Source organism: Lygodium microphyllum, chromosome 7 (genome assembly GCF_053477565.2).
Source record: "Lygodium microphyllum isolate KBCC chromosome 7, Lygodium_microphyllum_v1.1.10, whole genome shotgun sequence".
NCBI lineage: Eukaryota > Viridiplantae > Streptophyta > Polypodiopsida > Schizaeales > Lygodiaceae > Lygodium > Lygodium microphyllum.
The window spans coordinates 152,420,385-152,443,637 of record NC_141141.1 but is presented as its reverse complement, the minus strand read 5'-3'; the positions used below and the strand labels follow the sequence as shown (position 1 = coordinate 152,443,637).

The following is a 23,253-nucleotide window of genomic DNA, read 5'->3' as shown; positions in this document are numbered from 1 at the left end:
ACACACACACATGTATATATAAAAGACAAAGTTTTGCTTATTCGATGCTTTGGTGATACCAACACTTCTGTATGGGGCCCCCATATATGGAAATCAAGCCTCTACCACATGAGAGCAACACAAGATTAGTCACTACCCAGGGGGAAAGAGATATATGAGGGGTGGGAGCTGATGGAGAGACCCTTGGTACTAATGATTTCATGGATGATTCAAAGTAAACCCTTAATACCACGTGAGATCATCAAAGCAAAGATGGGAGCACCACCCATAGTGGCAAAGGCCCTCTTCCAAATGGTGACTTTCCTACATAAGCTTTAGACCTTGCCGAGACAATAGATACTCCCGGCTCACACTAGAGTCATCTAGATACCTAGCATTACAAGGAGATACTAAGTGCTGGTATGCTCGAACAAAGGTATGGTTACAGTTACATGGATTACACATGGATCATCTCCCACCATTACAATACAAATTGGATTGCCCTCACCTGGAGCTCAACCAAGAGGAGCTGAACTGCATCATCAAAATGGACATTATTCAAGTGTACACAACCATGACATGAGTGACACCTACTAGAGATCTAGGGACAAAGATGGCTTTCTATCAAAGGCATCTTCTACACATATCACCCCATGGCTTTGTACGTCTGAGATACATGGATGCACACCTATCTCATGGTGTACAATGTGCCATTGGATAGCTCATCCTCACACCTGCTCTGGATCAAGGTAGGTAGATTCGGCATAGACTCCCTCCCCCTACAGAACAAGATTTGCCTACTTTGTTAGCTCAAGCGCGAGACAAAGAAGCACTACTTATGCACATACCCAATGTACTACAAGATTCGAGGGCGCTTCCATTGCTTGTTCAAGGAAGGTTTTGAGCCACTATCCAAGGTTATCAAGGTTATGGATTTCCCAAATCAGGATGTATCAGGCTCTTCTTATTGGAGCTACACCACCATAGAGAGCACCTCTTACAAACCTAGCAGCAAAGACACGAAGCCACACACCAACCAACACTCACGGAGTTCTACAAAGCATCAACTACTCCCTCCACTACAGAGCACTCATCAATCCCCAACCGATACCCCCACCAAGAGGGATCACCCTAGACACAGCCACAAAGAGATGTAGAGCCCGTAGCCCATGCCCAACTGGTCCACGACCTCGCAAGATGCATCATCTGCAAATATAGAGGATACTACACCACCACAAGGGGACCCTACCTTTGCCACTTGAGCCTCTCTATGCTTGATAGACCCATAGAGACATCCTCGGATGAATGCCTCTTCAACAATTCCACATCATATCTAGCTTAGACATCATTTTGTACTCATCAGCTATGTGTTGTTCCATGTTTTTTCTCCATTTAGTTAGTCATTGCATTAGATGAAAGCTTTCTTGGAATAAGGGAAATTTCCAAACTTCTCAAATGTAACATTTTGGTCTCATAGGCCGATTTGGGCTTTAGTAGACGTTAATCTCTCTCTCTCTCTCTCTCTCTCTCTCTCTCTCTCTCTCTCTCGTAATGGGTAATTGTATTAATTACAAAAAAATACAAGTACAAGATTGCAAGATTACAAGAATGCAGGATGGCTCTAGTCCCATCATGCATAAAAGATACAAAGTCATAGAAAAGGAATAGAGGAGATTGCCATATGCCAAGGATCCAAATCATCTCTGACTGAGATATCAGCATGCTGTAGAAGGTCAAGCTGCCACTCGAGAAGTCCCTTAAGCTTCACAACATGATGTTGAATGCCTCAAGCATCATAAAAAATGAATACATTGCAAGTGACCCAAATATGCCAACAATCCCAAAATTTGGAAGAGTGAAACAAGATCTTAATATGAGGTTGTGGTAGACCATGGTATTTAGCTTTACCAAAAACCTGATCAAACGGACACATCCTTGTACCCACCATTGCAAGCCAAATGTCCAAGAGAAGGGCCCAAATCTTCTAAGCACAAGGGCATGAAATGAATCTATGATACAAAGATTCAACCACAGTGGCAGAGAACAAACAATTCCCATTAGAAATACCTCTGCGATGAAGGGCCAACACAAGGGGGAGGCCCCCCACCAAAATTCTCCAAATGAATACCTTACATTTGAATGGTGTCTTTCCCTCCATTATTGTCAATTTCCACCAAGCTTTAAATTCGCACAAGCCCCAAAGAGAATTGACTTTTGTGGTCAACCATACGCCATCTCTTATCATGAGATGATAAATCTGATTAACTAAAGAAGGCACCACTCTCTCTCTCTCTCTCTCTCTCTCTCTCTCTCTCTCTCTCCAGCCTCAATAACGTTTTTTCCACTTGCATAGGCAAGTCTTGCCCAATGGCAAACTTTCAAAACAATTTTCAGCATTATCCATCTTTGTTACATTTAATTTTTAGATTATTCATTTTGAAAATTAATTTAATAATGATTTATGGCTAAATAATAATAATCTAGCTAACCAACAATTAGATTGGCTAGACCAATTTATTATCCAAGTGAAACTGAGCACTCATTAGTCTAGAATTAGCATCCACTAATTAATCGATACCAATTCCCTAGTGTCACCATTGATACTAATGGCTAATTCAATATTCTAGGCCAAGTTCTAACACCAAGAATCACCTAGTACCTATCAAGCATTACTTATTACAGCTTTTGCCTTTGGCACCAATTGATATCTCAAGATCCTAGGTCCCACACTGCACAATAATTAACTTGCATCTTACATATGCAAGTCACATTTGCACATTTGATTAACTTTTAATTAAAGGCTAGGCAAAGCATTATAATTTCACATCCTCATGATAATATCCTTCATCTCCAATAGCTCTCAAGGACTGCGTTTTGCTCCCTATTTTGCTATCCTTCATCTTTCAATGTCTACTTCGACATTCCGACATTCCACTACCCAAAGGACGGTGTTTCACTCCCTTCGTAGAGCAACTCTTTTCCTCGTCATCATCAATACCTCTTCCCAAAGGACTGCCTTTCACTCCCTTCACAATGTTGATTCCTTCCATGTGCTGCCACCAAATCAACTAGGACTTTCACTCCCTTCACAATGTTGATTCCTTCCATGTGCTGCCACCAAATCAACTAGGACAATATTAGCATGATTCATTTAACATGATTCAATGTTCACCATTCTTCATTTTTCTTCAGTGTTTTGGGTTTTCTTTGTCACAATGCTTGTCGTACGCTATGTGATGATATGTATTACACGCCCCAAGTTGAATTGAATCTACCTTCCGTCCATCAACTTTGCCTCACAAGAAGAGTCATCTACTTCACTATGACTACAATTGAGACCATTGTTACAAGATTGGTTACTGATAGCTTGAGACAAAGGACATCCTAATGACCTCTATCTAAAGGCCCAATTTCTCTCCCAAACAACCACTCAAGGCTCCTTTCATCATATACACGGCTTGGCTACAACCAAATCACCTTTAAATGAGAAGCGCCTTTGGCACTTAAGGCTAGGCCACCTTGCCTTTGATTCTATTTATGAGTTATCACATCACTAGTTGGTTAAGGCTCTTCCACACCTAAAACTAGCTAAGGACATCTATTGAGCTTATCAATGGGGAAAACAACACTACACATATACCATTTCCAAAATAGTCTACTCATATAGCCAAGGGACCACTGAAGTTGATTCACCTTGGCTTGAGTGGTAATTTATCTACACCACTGAATGAATCATAATGTTTCTTGCTCATTGTGGATGATTTCTCCACTTACATATGGGTGTATTTCTGAAGGAAAAATATGGAGTTTTTGCTTACTTTTTCACTTGGGTGTAGTTGGCTCAAAATTTAATGGGCGTCCATCTAGGGACAACAGGATGTGATAATGGTGGTGATTTTGTCTTTGACAAATTTATGAGTTTTTATAGGAACCAAGCATTCAACATCAGCTCACTCTACGAACTCCCCTTCTCAATATGGAGTGGTGGAGCACACAAACTGGACAATCATGAATATGGCACACTCAATGTTGTTTGCAGCCCAACTACTTGAGCATGTGTGGTCAAAAGTTGCAATACAACAATATGCCTTCTTAACCAATGTCTTACAACAACAATCCATAAAACAAACCCCTTCAAGGCATTCCATGGCTCACATCCCTTCCATTTCCCACCTTTAAGTCTTTTGATTATCATGCATACATACACACACAAGATGGCAAGTGATAAACTTGTGGCCAAAGCAAAGATATTGTTCTTTGTAGGCTATTCTCAAAGGGTATCTTTGTATCCTAGCAATAGTACGCCCTTCAATTTTATTGATCAACTTTATCCTCATGATGTACACCCAATGGCCACCCTATTAGATCCAATTTCAAAGTTAACTAACCAATTTCAAAGCTCACTAAGTACTCTAATGCTTCTCCCTTCAACTCGAATAGCTCTTATAGTGATTTATTATGGTAACCAAAGTGCCATACCACTTGTTGGCAGCCCTATAATCAATAACAAACCAAACTATGTTGGAATTCACTATCACTTTATGACAGAGCAATCGGAGCTAGGCACCATCCACCTAGAGTTAACGCCATGTTCTGACTACCCACCGACATACTAACCAAACAAGTCAATCGCCCCATCTCAATTACCTTCACCAATTGATTAGCTTTAATCTACCCTCCTCTTCAACATTAGTATAAATGGAGAGAAAGGGCCCCATAGTTTTCTCTTCCATCACCAATGATGAGAGGATTGGCTTTTCCTCTTTGTACTTATAGTATTTTGCCCCCTTTTTCATAGATGCATATGCATTTGTGCCTTTATCGATATTGAATCTTAATGGTCACACTTATAGAAGGGTGCTTGGGCAAGTAAACAATTTCCCTGCAAGGGCACTACTCCAATGGTACCACTACACTTAGCATTTCATTCTATTTAGCATGAAACTTTGCATTACTCCTTCATATACCATGCATTTGGAATGTATTCATAAGAAATGGAACCCTCAAAATGGAGGAAAAACTAAAAAAAGAAAGCTTGCATTGCGTTCCCATGTCCCTTTTGTTAACAAATATGTTAATTCACCATTGAGTCTATGCATGTCCGAGAGGGATGGTCACATTCTAGATATTTTAGGCATTTTTTATTTGTCATTTTGATAGTGTTTATGGCATTTATTATTGGCCATCCTGACATCATTTATGGCATTGTTTTTGCATGTTTATTCAAGCTTCTCCTCCACAATCACCATGCATCATCTCTCATTCATCATCTGATAGGTTTTGGTGGAGGCAGAGGAGCAAGTGAAACCAACCTTCCTTCTTGGAATGGGTGGTGATAACCAAATTTAAGAGTTAATTACAGCAATAAATAAATGCATATAAAATGAAATACACACTTTACCATAACATTCTTGGACAGTAGACACCTTGTTGGCCCCAAAATTGGTGCCCCTTGCGGTGTTTCTTTAGCTTTCATTCAATTGGAAGGAGTACAACTCGAGATTCTTCAATCTCCTCCTACTAACCAATTGCTCTTGCTGTCATAAATGACCAGCAAGCCTTTTGGGTCATTTGCCCCTTGATTCACCAAGGACTTCTTCTCCAATTTAACCCTTGGCTGGCCAAATGCTGCCCCAAATCAATTCGGGATGGGCCGGCCCTTAAAATCCCTTGATAATCTTCAATTATCAGCTGCTGATTTCAGTCCCTTGAGCCTTCAATATCTGGCACGGATCCCAAGGTGGCTGCTAAATACTAATTTCTGCTGTAAATTAGGGTTTACTGCAAAAATTACAAATCGGCCCACCAAAAATGGCTGAGATCTCCTCCGAATGGCTAAGAATTGCTGAGAATGGCTGAGCATAGGCTGAAGGAGATAAGAGAATGCTGTAGAGAGAGAAAATTCTGAGATTTGTCGTGAAGAACTGATCAAAAATCAGTTGTTGCCCTGTCGTACCACCCCCAAACGGATGCACCAACAACAATAGAAGCATCAGAGACTATGATCTTCAGGAGAAAGTGCACCAACAGCAATTGTCAGCTTCCCAAGGTCAAGAATATGCAATCTCCATCACCAAAATGGTCTCCAATGGCTGGGAAATAGCCCCAAAAGAATTGGCTAGGCCATTTGCAACTCAAAGTGGTCCCATGCATTAATTGATCCTTAAACAAACATTAATCCATTAATTAATGCCTAGTCCCTAGTGTCACCACTGACACTTAATGGCCAATTAATGGTCCTAGGGGCAAACTGACACCAAAATTCACCTAGAATCAAACAAGTGTAACTTGTTACAACTTTTGCCTTTGACACCCATCTTTTTCACAGGATCCTTGGGTCTTCAACTGTAAAAAAAAAGTAGCTTGCACCTCACATGTGCAACACATGTGCATCTTTTAATTGCACATTTGATTAATCCTTTAATCAAATGTCAATTAAATATAAGCAAAGCATCAAATTTTCACGTCCTCGTGACAGCAAGTGCCAATGCCTTCACAGTCGATGACTCACATTGGTTCTATACTATCTCATATCTTGGTATATGGATTCCCTTTCCCGAGTATTTCTTTGCTTTTGAGTTGTTTGTGCAATGCTCTTCTCCTTTGCAGTGTTTCTCTTTCCTTTGTCTCTCATGTTCAACAGTCTATTACAGCAATTTTCCACGCTTCCACCACTAGATCCACTTCTAACACGGTATCAAATTTCAGGATCACTGTTCTTGCTGCTGTTTCACACTATTTCAGGTCTGATCTTTGACTTCTCGTCTGCTGACTGGACCTGTTTCTAACTGCTGCGCCTGATTTGCAGCCTAGGCAACCATCTTCTGCTAATTTTTTACCTGTTTTCTGCTATCTTTCTCAGTGTTTTGTTGTCTGCCCTCTGTGTTTACCAATTTGTGGGCTGTTTCAAGGCTAGGGACGTGTTTCTAATCCTCTTTTTCTTGAGTTTTGAAGACAACAGGCTGAGGTGACCTGTTTTCCTGCAGGATGACTGCATTTAATGTAGCTACTGTCTAGGTTTTCTTGATCAACATCTCTGTTTTGCCTTTTTGCTTTTGTGTAGGACTGGGCGACACGTTTCAGGCTATTTTTTGGCTATGTTTGGTCTATATTTTCCTTTTGTGATCCACTGCTCAGCTTTAGAGAGGGTTCATATGCATCTAGCTGTCATGTTCTCATCACTACACTTGGTTACTGTTGATCTTTTCTCTATGTGCTTTCTTTACTGCTTTGAACTCATGCAATCCTTGTGAACCTGTATTTTCGGCATACTTTTCTCCCTGCAGATCTTTTCTCTACACGCTTTATTTGGAGCCTAAACCTAGACTTGGACATGAGGAAGACTTGTCAAGAGATTCGTCACCCATCATCACCATCTGCACTTGCTCTTGTTGTATAGCTGCTAATGGCCTGCGGTCCTTTCGGAGGTGTCCTTTCTTGCCACAATAATAGCATGGAAACTTCTTCTGCTACCTTATGGCACCCCTCTTTGAAACTGGAACAACTGAAGCACCAAGAAATAGCATCCTCACAGAAACTTGAAGCTGAACACAAGAAGTCTCCAACATAACACTGGTAAACGAGTAAATAATGTCGGCATGCTGACCATTAGGAGGAGATGCCAAGGAGCCATGAGAAGGTAGATACAAAGAAGATGAAGAAAGATAACGGATCTTCAGGGAGAAAAGTATGCCAAAAATACAAGTTCACAAGGATTGCATGAGTTCAAAGCAACCCCAATGATGGCTATAGGGGCCTCCCTTCCAGGTTGCTTGTCCAAGTGATGTAGTCATCCCTCACAACTCTCTAGTGCCAGAGAGGGAGTGTGAGAGGATGGTGAGGTGGAGCCAAAGAGCCTCATCTATACAAGTATACAAGTGCACAAGTTCCTGAGAGGGGTTTCCCTGATGCATCTATCAAAGTCTAGCAGGTTCAAATCTTGGAGTTAGGATTGACATCTATGTTCATGATGAGCTAGTTATTTGACAGAGAACGAGATTGACTCCTAGTCCAAGCTCATGTGAGGGGACACTCAGACGGTCTTTGCCAAAGGCGGAAAATCCATGGTCACATATATTCAAATGTATTTTTGATAGAATGGTCTTGTATGCTATTACCAGACCTTGATGACAGATATTGTGAGCTACTATGATTCTTCTCTGTTTTCAAGCACTGATACAATTAACATCGACATCAGGTTCTCCTCAAGGCACCTTGGTAGTGGCTTGTGCACCCATTGCTTGGGTATACCGGCTCTACTCTAGTGGTCTTTGTTGTATGTACTATGATGGGACATTATCATTGTATACTATATTGTATCAGATCGCCCATGATCTAAGAGAGGGTGTTAGCACATATGTTAGTTCATGGTTGAGTCTGTGCATGCCAGAGTGGGCTAGGCACATTCTAAATATTTTAGGAATTTTTTGTTTGTCATTTTGATGGTGTTTATGGCATTTATTGCTGGCTGACCAACATTTAATGCTAGCCGACCTGACATCACTTATGGCATTATTTTTGCCTATTTATTCAAGCTCCTCCTCCACAATCATCATGCATCATCTGTCATTCATCATCTGATAGGTTCCCGTGGAGAGAGAGAAGTAGGTGCTAGTGCCTCCACAACCGATGACTCACATTGGTTCTATATTGTCTCATATCTTGGCATGGATTCAATTTCCCAAGTATCTCTTTGCTTCTAAGTTCTTTGTGTAGTGTTCTTTTCTTTTGCAATGTTTCTCTTTCCTTTGTCTCTTGTGTTCAGCAATCTATTACAGCACTTTTCCACACTTCTATCATTGCACCCACTTCTAACACCTTTTACCTCTCACAAAGTGGTTGACTTAAATATGTTGCATCCACTTCTAACACCTTTTACCTCTCACAGAGTGGTCGACTTGAATCCAACATATTCGCAGCAATCACCATTGGTAGTCTAACTATGGTAATCACGTAATGGCAGTTTCCAACACCCTCTATGAACTCGTGGCCTGCAAGCTCTCTCTCTCTCTTTTTTTTTCGTAAAAGGTAATTGTATTAATTACAAAAAAAGGTACAAGGTTACATGATTACAAGATACACGATGGGTCTAAGCCACCGTGTGTGAACTTGTCAATACAAAACACGGACTGAGATACACAAGTCATGGCAAAGACACAGAGGAAATTGCCCTATGCCAGGGAAGCAAGTCTTCCCGCGGGAGCAAGTCAGAGTGCCGAATGAGATCTATCTGCCAAAGCAAGAGGCCTTTAAGCTTGGCAATGTGTCCCGGAACATTAGAGGCCGAATCAAAAAGAAAGGCATTCCGAGTAGTCCAATTATGCTAGCATCCCCAGAATCTGAGAAAATGGAACAAGGTCTTCAAATGCAACTGTGCCGGTGCGGGGTATTTTGGGCGTGCAAAAACCCAATCGAAAGGACTCATTGAGAAACCAACCATAGCTCGCCAAACCGCTGATAAAAGCGACCAGATTTTCTTAGCGAGAGGGCAAGAGATAAATCGGTGACCGGCCGATTCCACAACAGTCTTGAGTGACCAGCCATTGATGATCTTTAATTAGAAGATGGTACACCTGGTTAGCCGAGGCCTTTCCCAAATTTAACCGACTTGCAAGGGCCCAATCCTGCCAAGGGCGATCCACAGCAAGGGCAGGAAAGGGTTGCCTGCTCTAGAGCACTAACAAAAGCTGTTCCCATAAATCATGGTATCCACGAGGGATTCGGAAAAGCCTCCTGGCAGTACGAAATTATATGAAGACGTTACAACTGGCAAGGGTGGCATCTGCAACTGAGATCAAGCCCAAACGGGCCATGCAGTTAAATTCTGGTCTAAGCTCCTGTTTGCCTTCCCATGAAAGTAATCTCGAGGCTGCCAACAATTCCAATTGAAAAGAGTTAGTATTTACACGGCCCTCCATTGGAGACCAATGCGCCTTCTGAAGAACCAATTGCCAGGAGCCGACCAAATGAACAAGCAAAGATGAGGAAGGACTCGAAAACCGAGAGTCTGCATTAAGCACATGCCACCAGGAGCCTCGAATTTGTGTATTCCCATGCAGAAGCCTGCGGTCCTCATGAAAATAACGGGCTATAGCGGCCCAAGGGTGATGCTCCATACACATGGCACGAAAAAGAGACCAACGAAGTGCCAGCATATGAGTTTCGGCATCCAAAATAGCCCCACCACCCAGGCGTTTGGGGGTACATGTATGCGACCACGAAATCCACGAAATACCGGCATGCAATGAATCCTTCTTCCATAACATGAAACAAATGGGCCGGGTGAGAGCATTCAAAGTAGTAGGAGTCCAAGGCAGCAATGGTAAGAAATATGTGAGCATTGGTAGCATAATTGTTTGAGCCACTTTGAGGAGAACATGGAAGGGCCAAGCTTGCGACTTCCAATACGTTGCCAGTTTCTGTGAAATCCACTATAGTTCTCTCTCTCTCTCTCTCTCTCTCTCTCTCTCTCTCTCTCTCGTAAAAGGTAATTGTATTAATTACGAAAAAAGTACAAGATTACTTGATTACAAGATACATGACGACAATCTAAGTCATCATGTGAAGAGGTTCTAAGTACTACAAGTTACAACGTCATGGCAAAGATGCAGAGGAAATTGCCATATGCCAGGGACGTAAGTCCTCCCTAGAGAGCAAATCAGAATGCCGGAGAAGATCCAACTGCCAATACAAGAGGCCCTTAAGCCTCGCAATATGCCGCTGAACATTATAGGCGGAGTCAAAAAGAAAAGCATTCCGAATGGTCCAGTTATGCCAGCAGCCCCAATATCGAAGAAAATGATACACGAGCTTCATATGTGGCTGTGCAGGAGCGGGGTATTTGGGCTGCCCGAAAACCCAATCAAAGGGGCGCAGGGTGAAACCAACCACTCCTTGCCAAACAGCCGACAAAAATAACCAGACTTTCTTTGCAATGGGGCAAGAAATAAATCGGTGGCGGGCGGATTCCACAGCAGTGGTGCAAAAGAAACAGTGGCCATTGGAGATTCGTCGCTTGGAAAGAGCCGAAGCAAGCGGAAGACCACCAATCATCATTCTCCAAAGAAAGACTTTACATTTGAAGGGTGTCTTGTTCAACCAGCCCGCCATCACAGTTTTCCTCCACCATGACCGTGATTTACGTAATCCCCATAAAGCATTCGCTTTGGTGACGAGCCATTGACGATCTTTAATCAGAATATGATACACTTGGTTAGCAGAAGCTTTGCTTAAAGTCAGCCGGCCTTGTAGGTCCCAATCCTGCCAGGGATGATCCGAAGCAAGGGCAGGAAAGAGTTGTCTGCTCTGGAGCACCCTCAAAAGCTGTTCCCATAAAGGCCTGTATCCACGAGGGATCCTGAAAAGCCTCCTAGCTGTATGAAAAGATATAAGCACATTGCGACTGGCAAGGGTGGCATCCGCAACTGAAGACAAGCCCAAACGGGCCATCCGGTTGAATTGTGGTCGAAGGTCATGTTTACCTTCCCATGCAAGTAAACGCGAGACTGCCAGCAACTCCAATTGAAAAGAGTTAGTAGCTAAGCGATCCTCCGCTGGATGCCACTGAGCCTTCTGGAGGACCTGTTTCCAGGAACACACCAAATGAGTAAGCAACGACGAAGAAGAACTGGAGAACCGCGAATCAGCATTAAGAACATGCCACCAAGAACTCCGGATTTGGGTATTGCCATGTAGAAGCCCATGGCCCTCAAGGAAATAACGGGCTATATCGACCCATGGATGATGATCCGAGCACATGGCGCGGAAAAGCAACCAACGGAGTGCCTGCATGTGAGTTTGGGCATCTAAAATAGCTCCGCCACCCATGCGTTTGGGGGTGCACGCATGCGACCAAGAGATCTAGGAAATACCTGCATGCAATGAGTCTTTCTTCCATAACATGAAACGAATAGACTGAGTAAGAGCATTCAGAGTCGTAGTAGTCCAGGGCAACAATGGCAAGAAATATGTGAGCATTGGCAACATAATAGTCTGGGCCACTTTGAGGCGAACATGGAAAGGCCAGGCTTGAGATTTCCAATACATAAACTTAGCCACCATTTTCTGAGAAATCCACTGCAGAAGCTGCTTTGGGGGAACATCAACACCCAAAGGGTACCCAAGGTGCCTGACAATGGAGCCACGAGGAACAACCAGACCCTGCCAGTCCAAGGACTGCAAATCTAACTCCGTGCAGCTGAGAATGGCTGATTTGAGGGCATTGATACGAAGGCCGGACGCCAGCAAAGGTTTCACCAGTTGGGTAGCAAAAGCTTCAAAGAACTCATTAGTGAGACCATCCCAACCCGGGCTTTTATCCTTAGGCAAGTGTAACAAGACGTCCATAACCTCTGCCTCACAAATATCGGACTCCATAGTAGCTTGCATGTCCTGCGGAAGCTAATTGCGGACCAGGTCATAAAAAGCCGAACGGGCCTGAGTAATTTGGGCCGAAGGTGGAGAAGTGGAACCGAGAAGGTCATGGAAATAATTCCTGCACATATGCACAATAGTCTGCGGATCCAGGATAAGGTGGCCTTCTGCATCCTCGAGTCTGGTCATATTTTCTCGCGCAGGAGAGGCATGGAGAGCTCAAAAGAACTTATGGGTCTGACATGCACTATCTTGCAAAGTCTCCGTCAGATGTTGCAGTTTGGCCTGCTGATATGATTTCAACTGGAATGCTTTAATAAGATCAGCCACCCGCATGGCCAGTGCGAGCAGAAATGCATCATCCGGAGTGTCCACCAGCAGAGAACGAACCAAAGCCAGCAGATCCTCTGCTGCCTTGCGACGCTGCCGACAAAGAGAGGCATGATAAATCCCATACTGCCGAGCGACCCGCTTCACATTAGAGAGCAATCTGTCAAATGACAAAGTGCCCTGAGAAGAGAAGTCCAAGACGAATCTGTCAATCAATTGCTGCATATAGCCCTGAAAGATTGCATGCTTCAGGTAAGACGAGTTGAAACGCAAAGGGAGTCGGTCCAAAAATTGCTTGAAAGGTGCAATGGGTTGTGCAAGCAGCTCAAGCTGCAGAGGAAAATGGTCTGACAAGGCATATTGCTGCAACACTTTGATGTCGAGCATCTCGGGAAGAAAATCATCATTCTGCATGATATATATACGATCCAGTCGCGACCATGTTGTTGCATACTGGGCAGAATGGAAAGTAAACCCTGTAGAAGACGGGTGTAGCCAGGACCAGAGATCTTGCTTAAGAACAGCAAGAGCCAACTCATGCCACATACGACTTTCCGGCGCGTCCATTACCGAATGCTCCGATGTGGACTGGGAAGAATCCACACACATATTGAAATCCCCCATAAAGAAGCCCCGTCTGCCAAGTGACAAGGAGGTCTACAAAGTCTGCCAAAGCTCCCGACGAGATAACGAATCATTCGGAGCATAGAGGCCAAGTAACCATAAGATTTCCCCTTCGAATAAAATTTCAATTACCAAAAAGCGGCCATGAACATCATTTTTAATAAGAACACGCTGATATTTGTCATGTACAGTCATGAGCACTCCCGAATAATGCATGGCCCGTGTCCCTGCATAGAACAGTCGAAAGCCATTGCAATCCACCACTTTTCTGGCTTCACCGTGACTCTTGTGCTCAACAGCGCACAGGACATCCCACTGATTTTCATGCAATACAGTCCACATGGCATGTTGCTTGTGGCGAGAACAAATTCCTCGCACATTCCACGTGGCTATTTTCATGTGTAGTTAAAACCAAATCAGGTACGAGGCACAGCTTGCCTCGATTTGACTTTGTCGGCAAGAATGTCCAGGACTCCCTCGTCCAAGAAATCCGCCAACACGGCAAAAGAGTTCTGAGGAGCAGATTTGGAAGTAGATGGCATATCTGCTGGCTTGGGGTTGGAACGGGGATAACGACGGTCCCACGGGGTAATGACGTTACCTCTAGTATCAAATGCCAGCTTAGCAGGGGGACCCTTTGGACGATCCGAATACATTTTTCTGGCGGGCTGATGACGAGGGGCAGAGGAAACCATAGCAGGAGCAGAGCGCTCGGAAGACAACATTTCCTTCCTGCGCATATATGTACGCATGGAATCTTGTGAGATAGTAGGCACAGTATTTTCCATGCCAGCAACAACCCTGTTGCCTTTTTTTGCACGTACTTCCACCCAATCAGTGGCGCGGGAATCCAGACCCGAAACCTGTTGTTTACCTTTGGCCAGAACTTGGGGCTGGTGAATAGCAGCCAGCGACGGGGCATCACACACCATATCTTCCATGGGCGGCGCAGCATGGCTAACATCGGAGGTATGTTGCTGTTCCGGGCATTCAGCCATAAAATGCCCCAACTGTCCACAGGAAAAGCAATGCCCTGCAAAATTGCCCCATTTCAATCGAAAGTGCAACGGATGCATGCCCGAGCAGTTGAGGCGTAACCAAGCAGGCCTTTTTCTTGCAGTGTCCCATAGCATACACAAGCGGTTGCGATTCACTGCCCGGAGACTAGGAGGGACCAGAACAGTGCCCACCGCGGCCATAGCATCCTTCAACAGTGGCCAATAAACAGCAGGACAATTTTCCACTTCTACCCACACAGGGCATTCACGTTGCAGCAGACGCTGAAAATATGCCATTGGGCGCCATGGAACCACATGAACCAACCGGCGTTCAAAAAACAAAGGCAGTTTAGACAGGAGAGCAGCACGGTGCGTCTCTGATTTCAACAGAACCTCAAAAAACCCTCGGGAGCCAACAAAAATCTCTTCAACACATTCCCCTTGTAGCAGACTGTGCAGCCACTGGGAAATACGGGAAAGCAGCGGGATTCGACCAGTGAAGAAGAGTATCACAGCGCGATCATAAAATACCGAAAAGGAGCGTAGGACAGTTTTTGGGTCCACGGTGGCGTCCAGAACATCGTCAGGTGCTAAGTCAGAAAAGGCTTCCTGATTATGTTGAACATAATCGCCAAGCAACGTGTTGGCAAATTCCAGCAAATGCTCCCAGTCAACTTCCTGAGAGTCCACAGGATCCGAAGCAACCTGAGCATAGGAACAATCCTGAGGAACGCCTATCTCTTCCGAAGTATGCTTTGGACGTTTACCCGCAGGCTGAATGTCGGGACCAGGGGGCATCTCTTCGTTGCACGGAACCATATCCTTAGGTTCCTCGACATCAGAATCCGGGCCAAGTGCTGCCACTGTTTGGTCGATGAAATCCAGATCCAAACCAGCCATCGTGTGACGATTTGATCGTGAAGGAGGACTGACCCTGTCTCTCTCCCGCTCTCTCTCTCGCCCGCTGGTCTGTACAGAGGCGCTGTCCAGGGGTGTACTCTGCAAAGACAGCTAATGAAAGCTGAGCTGTACCTGTCACCGTGCAGGGGCAGAAGGGCGAAACAAAGGCCTGGCGGTCGCAACGGCAAGACGGGACAGGCTGGGGTGCCGGGCAGGGATCCGTCAGGTCAAGTGACAGGGCAGCAAGGGCGGCCGTGGACAGGGTGTCTGAAGCAAGGCGTCAGGGGCGGCCGTGGGCAGGGCGCCAGGCGCAGGACGCGCTGACGGCGGCAGGCGCAGGGCGTCAGGAACAGGGCGCGATGGGGTCCGCTGGCGGCGCAGGGAAAAAGCACGAAGAAGGTCAAGGACGGACGGATCTGCAGGCGTCGACAAAGCTGAGAAGGCGCGAGTGACAGGTCGAGTAGCAACGAAACGACAGGCGAGCAACGACGGAACGTGAGGCAGCGACTGTGCGGACGCGAGCGAGCGAGGAAGACAGGCAGGTCGTCAGTCTGCGACCACGCAGATCAAGGCGACGACAGGGCGTGCAGGGCCGGGCGATGGCAGGGCGGCACGAAGCAGGGGCACCATCGCTCTTCTCTCCCGTCGCGTTCTCCCAAGTCTCTCTCTCTCTCTCTCTCTCTCTCTCTCTCTCTCTCTCTCTCTCTCTCTCTCTCTCTCTCTCTCTCTCTCTCTCTCTCTCTCTCTCTCTCTCTCTCTCTCTCTCTCTCTCTCTCTCTCTCTCTCTCTCTCTCTCTCTCTCTCTCAGCTAAGACTGCAAATGAGGCTTTCCCTTGCCCCCCGTGGTCTTAAACCCTTGCTGGGCACAACCTTAATCTTCCCGATCACTCCCCCTACGACTCCAACACATCTAAGCACTCTTTTTTCCCATTTTTTTCCTTGTTCGGGCCTGTTTTACAGCAGCGAACCCTAAGCTTTCCACTCTGATTTCGCGATCCAATCTCCTCACTGGCAAATGGAGATTGAGACAAACAAACAAGCAAGAAAGACCTAGAGACAATAACATCACCAACCCTTTCATACGAAACAAAGGACTCGTCTTACGGAAACTAAGTACAAGTCAACAATGGCAAATTCATGTAGTAAGCCATTAATATTGATCAGAATGGAATTGGCACCCAAGCTAAGGTGTAGATTAGGTAGATCTAGTACACCAGTAGTTTGGAAAGCCAAGCTAGGTTCAATTGAGCTAAAATATACTTAGAATACAACCTCAAGCACAAGGTTAAGTGAAGTAGACCCAAACCCCAAGTTGGACTTGTGGGAATCTCAGGCCAGCAAGGCCCTCCTTTTTCAGAAACAGGAATGGCTTGTTCAATCAGGCCAGTCCAAACATGGGGAGTCAAATCCAAGCAAAGCTTCCCAAGGCGCACTTGTGATGGGCTGTGAAATGGATACCATGACTAGCAGTCTCCAACATGAGGCATTTCCCATGTGCATGACCCACATGCATGATTGACTCCCTTAGGCAAGTCTGAAATAGCATGTAGCAAAATAATTTCAGCCAAGCTTCCATTAGGATGCATTTCCTGTGTCTTGTGACTTGCCAAGGATTACAGGCCAAAGTACTATAAGGATGAAGCTCTACTCTACAAGTTTGTGATAATCCTCCCCATTTATCGAATGATTGAACACTAGGAATGAAGAAAGATATTGAAAAACTTGTTAGAGAAAGCACTGTTTGGTGAAATGAACAGACATAAGACTTGAAGACTTTGTGACTACTGTCAATTCACAATAAACCCTGGGAAATATCTAACTCCCTGTTTAAGCGCAACCTAGAACTCTAAAGCCTTCTCAAAATTTCCTTCCATCAGCTAGGTGATATGTGAGTTCTTCAAGTCTGATTTACATGATCAGCAACATGGTGCGGGTTGCAAGAGCCTGGACTGATGCAATGCGACTACAGTAAAATGACAGTAATCACACTGTAGGAAAAGCCTATTGTCCCAGATAAACTCAGGATGGACTGCATGCCAAACTGTCTGTTGTTCATTACCACATGCCACCGACCAAGCTTGAATAAAGGTAAGCATTGTACCAGATAGCACATCTCGCACCAGACAACTGCCTTTACCAGCCAGAAATATTACCTGCCTCAGATGTTGCATTGCCAATGGAAACTGAAATGCCCCACTCCAATCATGGTGAGTGAAAAAGACAAAGTTGAAAACCAACAGTATTAACATATTAACAGTATTAACAGTGAAAAAGACAAAGTTGAAAACCAACAGTATTAACAGATACTCTGAAAAGTATAAGAAGGTTATTTCTAACTGTGTATGTTACATGTTTGGATTCAAAATGTGTGTCAACAAAAACAAAAGAACAAACTGAGACTCCAGACTAACAGCAATTTCGATCACTTTTTCATCTGCACAGTTTGTAATTGCTTGAAAAACAGCCCTCCAATGTGTCTTGCTTGACTTGAAAAGCACATCAGCTCCAGAAAGTTTGTACATTGTTTTCTTGTTCAGCATGTATGACAAAGAGTTCTGCCTCCATTGTTGGCAGCAGTGGTCATTTATACCACAGCTCGACTTCCTGCACATGTTCATAATTCATGTATCGAAGAGACTGTGCAAAAGTAGCTCCATGAACATACTCCACCCACCCAAATAACAATAAAATTTAATGTTTGATCCCCAGAAAACAGAAGTTTCGTGAACATTCATGTTTTAACAATCAGTGCCTGATCTGCTGACATGTAAAAGTTATACAAACTTTAAACTATGCATAAAAAGCTTTGCCTAATGAGCATCCAATCTGTGGAGTTTACACTCAATGCAACTATTTTCTCTTTCTTTTACAGACCCACATGGTCTGGCATTATACACCTCCTGACTGGTTGTTCGTTCAAGCTTTGTATTAGACTTCCCCTTGTTACATATTTTTGATGGTTCCATAGAGGACTGCTTTGTATTTTGCATTTTGCCTTGGCATTTTTTGTTCCGAGGAGTCTAATTAATAAAACCCTTTCCTCGTCTCTGAAAAACAAAAGTCCTCTCTGAATAAAAAAGAAACAAATAATTTGGCTTTGAGCAGTCTCTGTCCAATAATTATGTATTATCTTTTTCGTTCTGCCTGCTTTAAGCTCTACTCATCATGACAGTGATGAAGCCTCTGCAATCTGGTCTAATATATAGTGTCTCACATGCAATGTTTAAAGATAAGAATGGCATTACATAGATGGCACCGGGCTTGCTAATTGCACTGCTTGAAGTAACGACTTCGTACAAGTGGATGCTGTGATCCTATCTGACAGGTACTGCAATGTAGCATCCCAATCGTGTTGATCACTATAGGTTGCAGAAAGCAGAGATTCGACATGTCCATTGTTGCAACCAAGTGCATTGCTCATAGCAAAAATAAATAAATTCTTTGCTTTAGAGAGAGCACTGCATGACAGCTTTAGCGGGCCCTGTATGTTGCAGAATCTAAAGCTTAGAATAACAATACCGTACCATTATTTCCTAGCTTGAATTCATTGAAACTCTGATGATGACTTTAAACCTGTAGAAAGATGGTATCGGCCAATACATCTTGAAAAGCCATCTCTAAAGCTTTCTTTGATCTTTTGCCTTCGTCAGACATGGGGATTCTCTTTATGATCTGCACTCAGGAAAGACATAGTTAGATTGCATAAACATGCATGATTTGTATTTTTTTTTAAAACTTTTGAGAAATGGCTTATGGTTTTGTCATAATTACATTCTAGATAGTAATGCTACTACCACTTGAAACTTGAGATCTCTTTTTCGGCGAATCAACTTCCCTTAACTCAGCTGTATTTCAGCAAATATGTTTACAATAGAGGAGAGGGATTACAGGCATAATTGCAATGTACTAAGGCCAGGATGCAATGAGAAGGGAAGGTACCATGTTGCAAGTGCCACATCACCGCTTACACTACCCACCACCCACAGGATCTTTGAAATCAAGGCAGCACCAATCATTATGGCGAGAACAACTATCTTGAATTCTTTGACAATGAACCTTAAATTTATGACACTCAAATGGTTGCCTATCCCATATTCAGTTGTGTCCCTAATGGAAGGTCAAATGCATCTTCCAATGACTCACAAGCTTCAACAAGTGGTCTTGAAAGAAGAAGAAGGGGGGGCGAGGGGGGGGGGTGGGGGGGGGGGGGGGGGTGGGGGGCGCGGGGGAAAAAGAGGAAAATGAACCCACCCTGGACATGGGCAAGGTGAACTACCCCAATATGGAGTTGGACATATAAAACCTCCAAAGTATGTCTCCTTTTCAAGAAGAAAGATGCGCAAAAATCTTGGAGGACAGTCTGGTCCACATTTTCCAAGTTTATTAGACATAACCTTGAAATTATCTGATCTGGCTGCGTGAAAAGCAATGTGCTCATTGTGGTAAAAAACCCTCTAGCAATTGCCACATTGGCACCTTCTTTTTTCTTGGCATAAATTATGCATTGAGGGTACTCTCCAAAATCTCATACATGTGTAATTGTAGGTATTGCAAAGCTGCAAAGCATGTCAAGGCACCACCAATCGTGTTGCTAGCAGTGGCTGATGATGCGGTAGATGATCCACACCTACTACATGCATCGCCAGCCACAAAAGCATGCAAGTCTACTGCCACTAGACGTGATCCTCTCCTTTGGGCTGATAGGGCCTCCTGCTCTACAGCCTTCTATTGAAGAAACTGATTCCTCCCTCAACCGAGATTTTTGCAAAAAAAGAACTTGATGGCTTAACTTTCTCAAAAAATGGCCTCTTGATTCGTTTGCCCCGAGCCCCGCCTATTCTTTCATAGCCACACAATGCACTTTCCAATGTCATGAGCCCCCTCCCAATGTTGGCCTTGCCGCCTCAACTTTGTGACCAATTGGCAGATCATCTCCCCCCACCAACCTTTACTTGTGTGTTATGCTGATGGGCTGTCCCAAACCTACAAAACGGACAACCTTGCTTAACCGTGCTTGTAAAACATTTGTATCTAGGATGAAATCTTGTTCAAGCTTTGAAGAAATAAATGCACACTAAAATGCGTCCGGGGGAAGAAATGCACACAAAAGTGAATGACAAATACAGTCAGAGCTCCTCTGCCTCCGTCAAGACTTTGATGGAGCTCACAACCAAGATATGACAAACTGACAGAATAAAATGGCAGGCTAACAGAAACAAGCTCTGTGTGCTTGATACTCCAAGATAGATGCATTTTTGACTGCACAGAGTTCCCAAAACAGCCCAATAGAACCCACCCTTCTAAAAAGAAACAGCAGTCATCCAAATGTAAAATGGAGAATGAGTAGCTATTCTGCAGCAAAAGCAACTTTCCAAAAAAGTAACTTGGGGTCAAAGTTCCCCTAAATTGTCACCATATGTTGGGGATGGGAGTAAAAGCAAAATGCAGGCCTGACAATGGTAGAACACAACCCTCAATATGCGTAGTCCATACATCAGCAAAACACAACTCCCTCAGATCTCCAGTTGGCTGCTGCACAAGTCAGCTAGCTGTTGTCTCCATCTAAGATGAAACTCTGAGGCCCCTCCAATATTGCAAGAGATGTTGCCATGGTTGGAGCCCCCATAGTAGCAGCTTTATAAAACCAAGTTTTGGGGCCTCCAACAACAAGTCCTAAGGGTAGTAATGTCAATACAGGCAGCATAGAAGGTGCAAAGGATGGCAACAAAGGAAACCAGAAGGTCGCCCCTAGAAGAAGGAACAGTCCTATCCTAAAATACACACAAGACTAGCTGTATCAAAATGCACAAAAGAACTTATAGAACACGGCAGATATTGCCATGTCACCGTGCATACACAAGACTCATCAACAAGTACGACCCTTTGATGACACCGATGCACCGGTCCAGATAAGGACAAAACCACAAATCAGAACATCCAAAACTATCACCTCAAGATGTGCATGTCTTGGCTGGTGTGGGTTGACTCCAATCAAAGAGCAAAAGCCACCTCCTCACACTTGGTGCAAGAATTTCTGTTAAATGACAGCCCGAGGTCTTCTAGATTGACTCTAATTCACCCTCCACTGGAAGTTCGCACTAGCATCCAACCTTCCACTGCTTGCTGTGAACAAAACCCTTAGACCACACACATCAAGATAACATACTCCACAAAAAAGACCCTGACATAACTTTGCAATAGCCCCTATGTTGTAGAAGCAACAAAAAACAACATGTGCAACCAAAAGGTTTGACAAACAAGACTCGCCTTAATACTCTTATACTATAGGTGGCAAGGAAGCTCCTTTGCATCAGTTCTCTAGGTATATTGTCAAATTCACCTGAGAATTAGTTGCAAGGAGGGGGGAGGATATGACTTTCTCCCTTGATTTGGTTAATCACCAAGGACACAAGGAATACCAAACTTCTCACCTTGACTCCATCAAATTCCAAACCGTTTAATTAAATTGCCAAGCAGATCCAAGATAAAGCGGCTCCAAATGATGGAGCTTTGATTGCAAAATGGGAACCGAGGAGTTAATTCAAGTCCAAATACCCCAATGCAGCTCCCAGCTCGCTCCAATTTGCCCAAAGCTTCAAGCCCCAGTATATGATGTCTCGCTTCCAATTTGTCAGAACCAGTTTCTTGGATGTTAAAACGGGAAACGGCAGTTGGATGTACAAACCCACTGTGTTTGTAATGTTCTTCTGATTATCTCATTCTCAGAATAACAACATCCTAGTTGTAGCACATACACATGCCGGTTAGGTCTTATGTAAAGTAGATGCTTTCCACGACAACAGCACCGTGCTCTTACAGCCAAAACCGTGGAACTACGCTGGCATAATAACAATCCTCAAACACAGCCCACATGACCACAGATACCTGGAACCAAATCAAAAATAATCTCTCTCTCTCTCTCTCTCTCTCTCTCTCTCTCTGACTGAACCTCTTCAATGAGAGAAGCCCAGCCTAAAGCTCGTTTGAGTTGGTAGGGGGTCCACCGTGCTGGGAAAGCGGTAGTGGGCTGGTAGCCGGACGCCAAGAGGAGCATGTCGAGGAATGCCCGGACCAGAGACAGGAATTGAGGGAGTGTGACATTGTCTGGATGACTCCACGCGGGAACTCCCTGCTCATTATCGGTCTCCTCGTTCCTTGCATCCATACGTGCGCGCGAGTGTGAGAGAGACAGACAGCGTGCGCGAGAGTGAGCCTGCTGGCCCTGGAATTTGAAGGTACCGAAGCTTATATATGTACACATTGCACATGCGAGTATTTCAAGAACTGTAATGACTGTAATAAAGTTCAGGCTGGTTACACACCGGGCTGTGGATGGACGCAGGGTGGAAAAAGAGGCGTCCACTGCCTTACGTGCTGAAAGGCCATTGGGCCCAATTTTTGCGGGTGGCAGACACTTCTGGGCGGGGGATCTTCCTCGTCCCGAAATTCGGGCGCGCCCAATATACAAAATGACAACACCTTTCTCCAAAAAAACCCATGAGATAGAAAAGAATTGAACCCCCAACCAATCCCCCCACACCTCTCAATAATTACCAATGGACCAACCTGCTTTTCGTGATGTTTGAGGGCACAGTTTAGTGTCTAAACAAAGTAGTGGACACCTTACAGCTCCTATCCGTCCATAGCCCGGTGTGTAACCGGCCTCAGAGTGTTGCTCACTGCTCATTTATTAAAATCGCTGTTGATAGCTTTAGTGAGAAGAAATAGTGAAAAATGTCAAACTTTAAAGCTTTGGGTATGGTTACCCATTGAGATGACAATTAGGGTTTCATATATTATGACAAACAAAGAATTCATTTTGGGGAGCCCTTTCAGCTTGAGATTGCCTGCTTGGGGGGCTTCAAATGCCCCATAAAGATTGGACAATTGCGTGTTGTACTGAATGCTAGATCAAATCGAATCTCTACCTGTGAATTTTGCACCACTCCCTCTCACATGTGTTTTTTCTTTGCTTTTTCATAAATGCTTAAGGCATTTAGCTTTAAAGCTTATGCTTTTTTCACTATTTTCGTTTTTTCTACCATATGTT

The 23,253-nt window shown here is 44.2% G+C and overlaps 1 protein-coding gene across 1 annotated transcript in view; it reads right to left on the bottom strand.

Annotated features, from left to right (window-relative positions):
- The window catches only part of LOC148034090 (fanconi anemia group F protein (FANCF)), an 82,840-nt gene extending 60,933 nt beyond the window's left edge, over nt 1-21,907 (bottom strand). Inside the window, exons 1-4 of the mRNA XM_087682082.1 lie at nt 21,759-21,907; nt 18,777-18,875; nt 18,449-18,684; nt 17,615-17,807 (exon numbers count right to left, since the gene is read on the bottom strand). Coding sequence (XP_087538208.1) covers nt 17,615-17,807; nt 18,449-18,684; nt 18,777-18,857 — 510 coding nt within the window. The 5' untranslated portion in view covers nt 18,858-18,875; nt 21,759-21,907. The remainder of the gene's footprint in view (nt 1-17,614; nt 17,808-18,448; nt 18,685-18,776; nt 18,876-21,758) is intronic.
- Nucleotides 21,908-23,253: the final 1,346 nt, after the last annotated feature.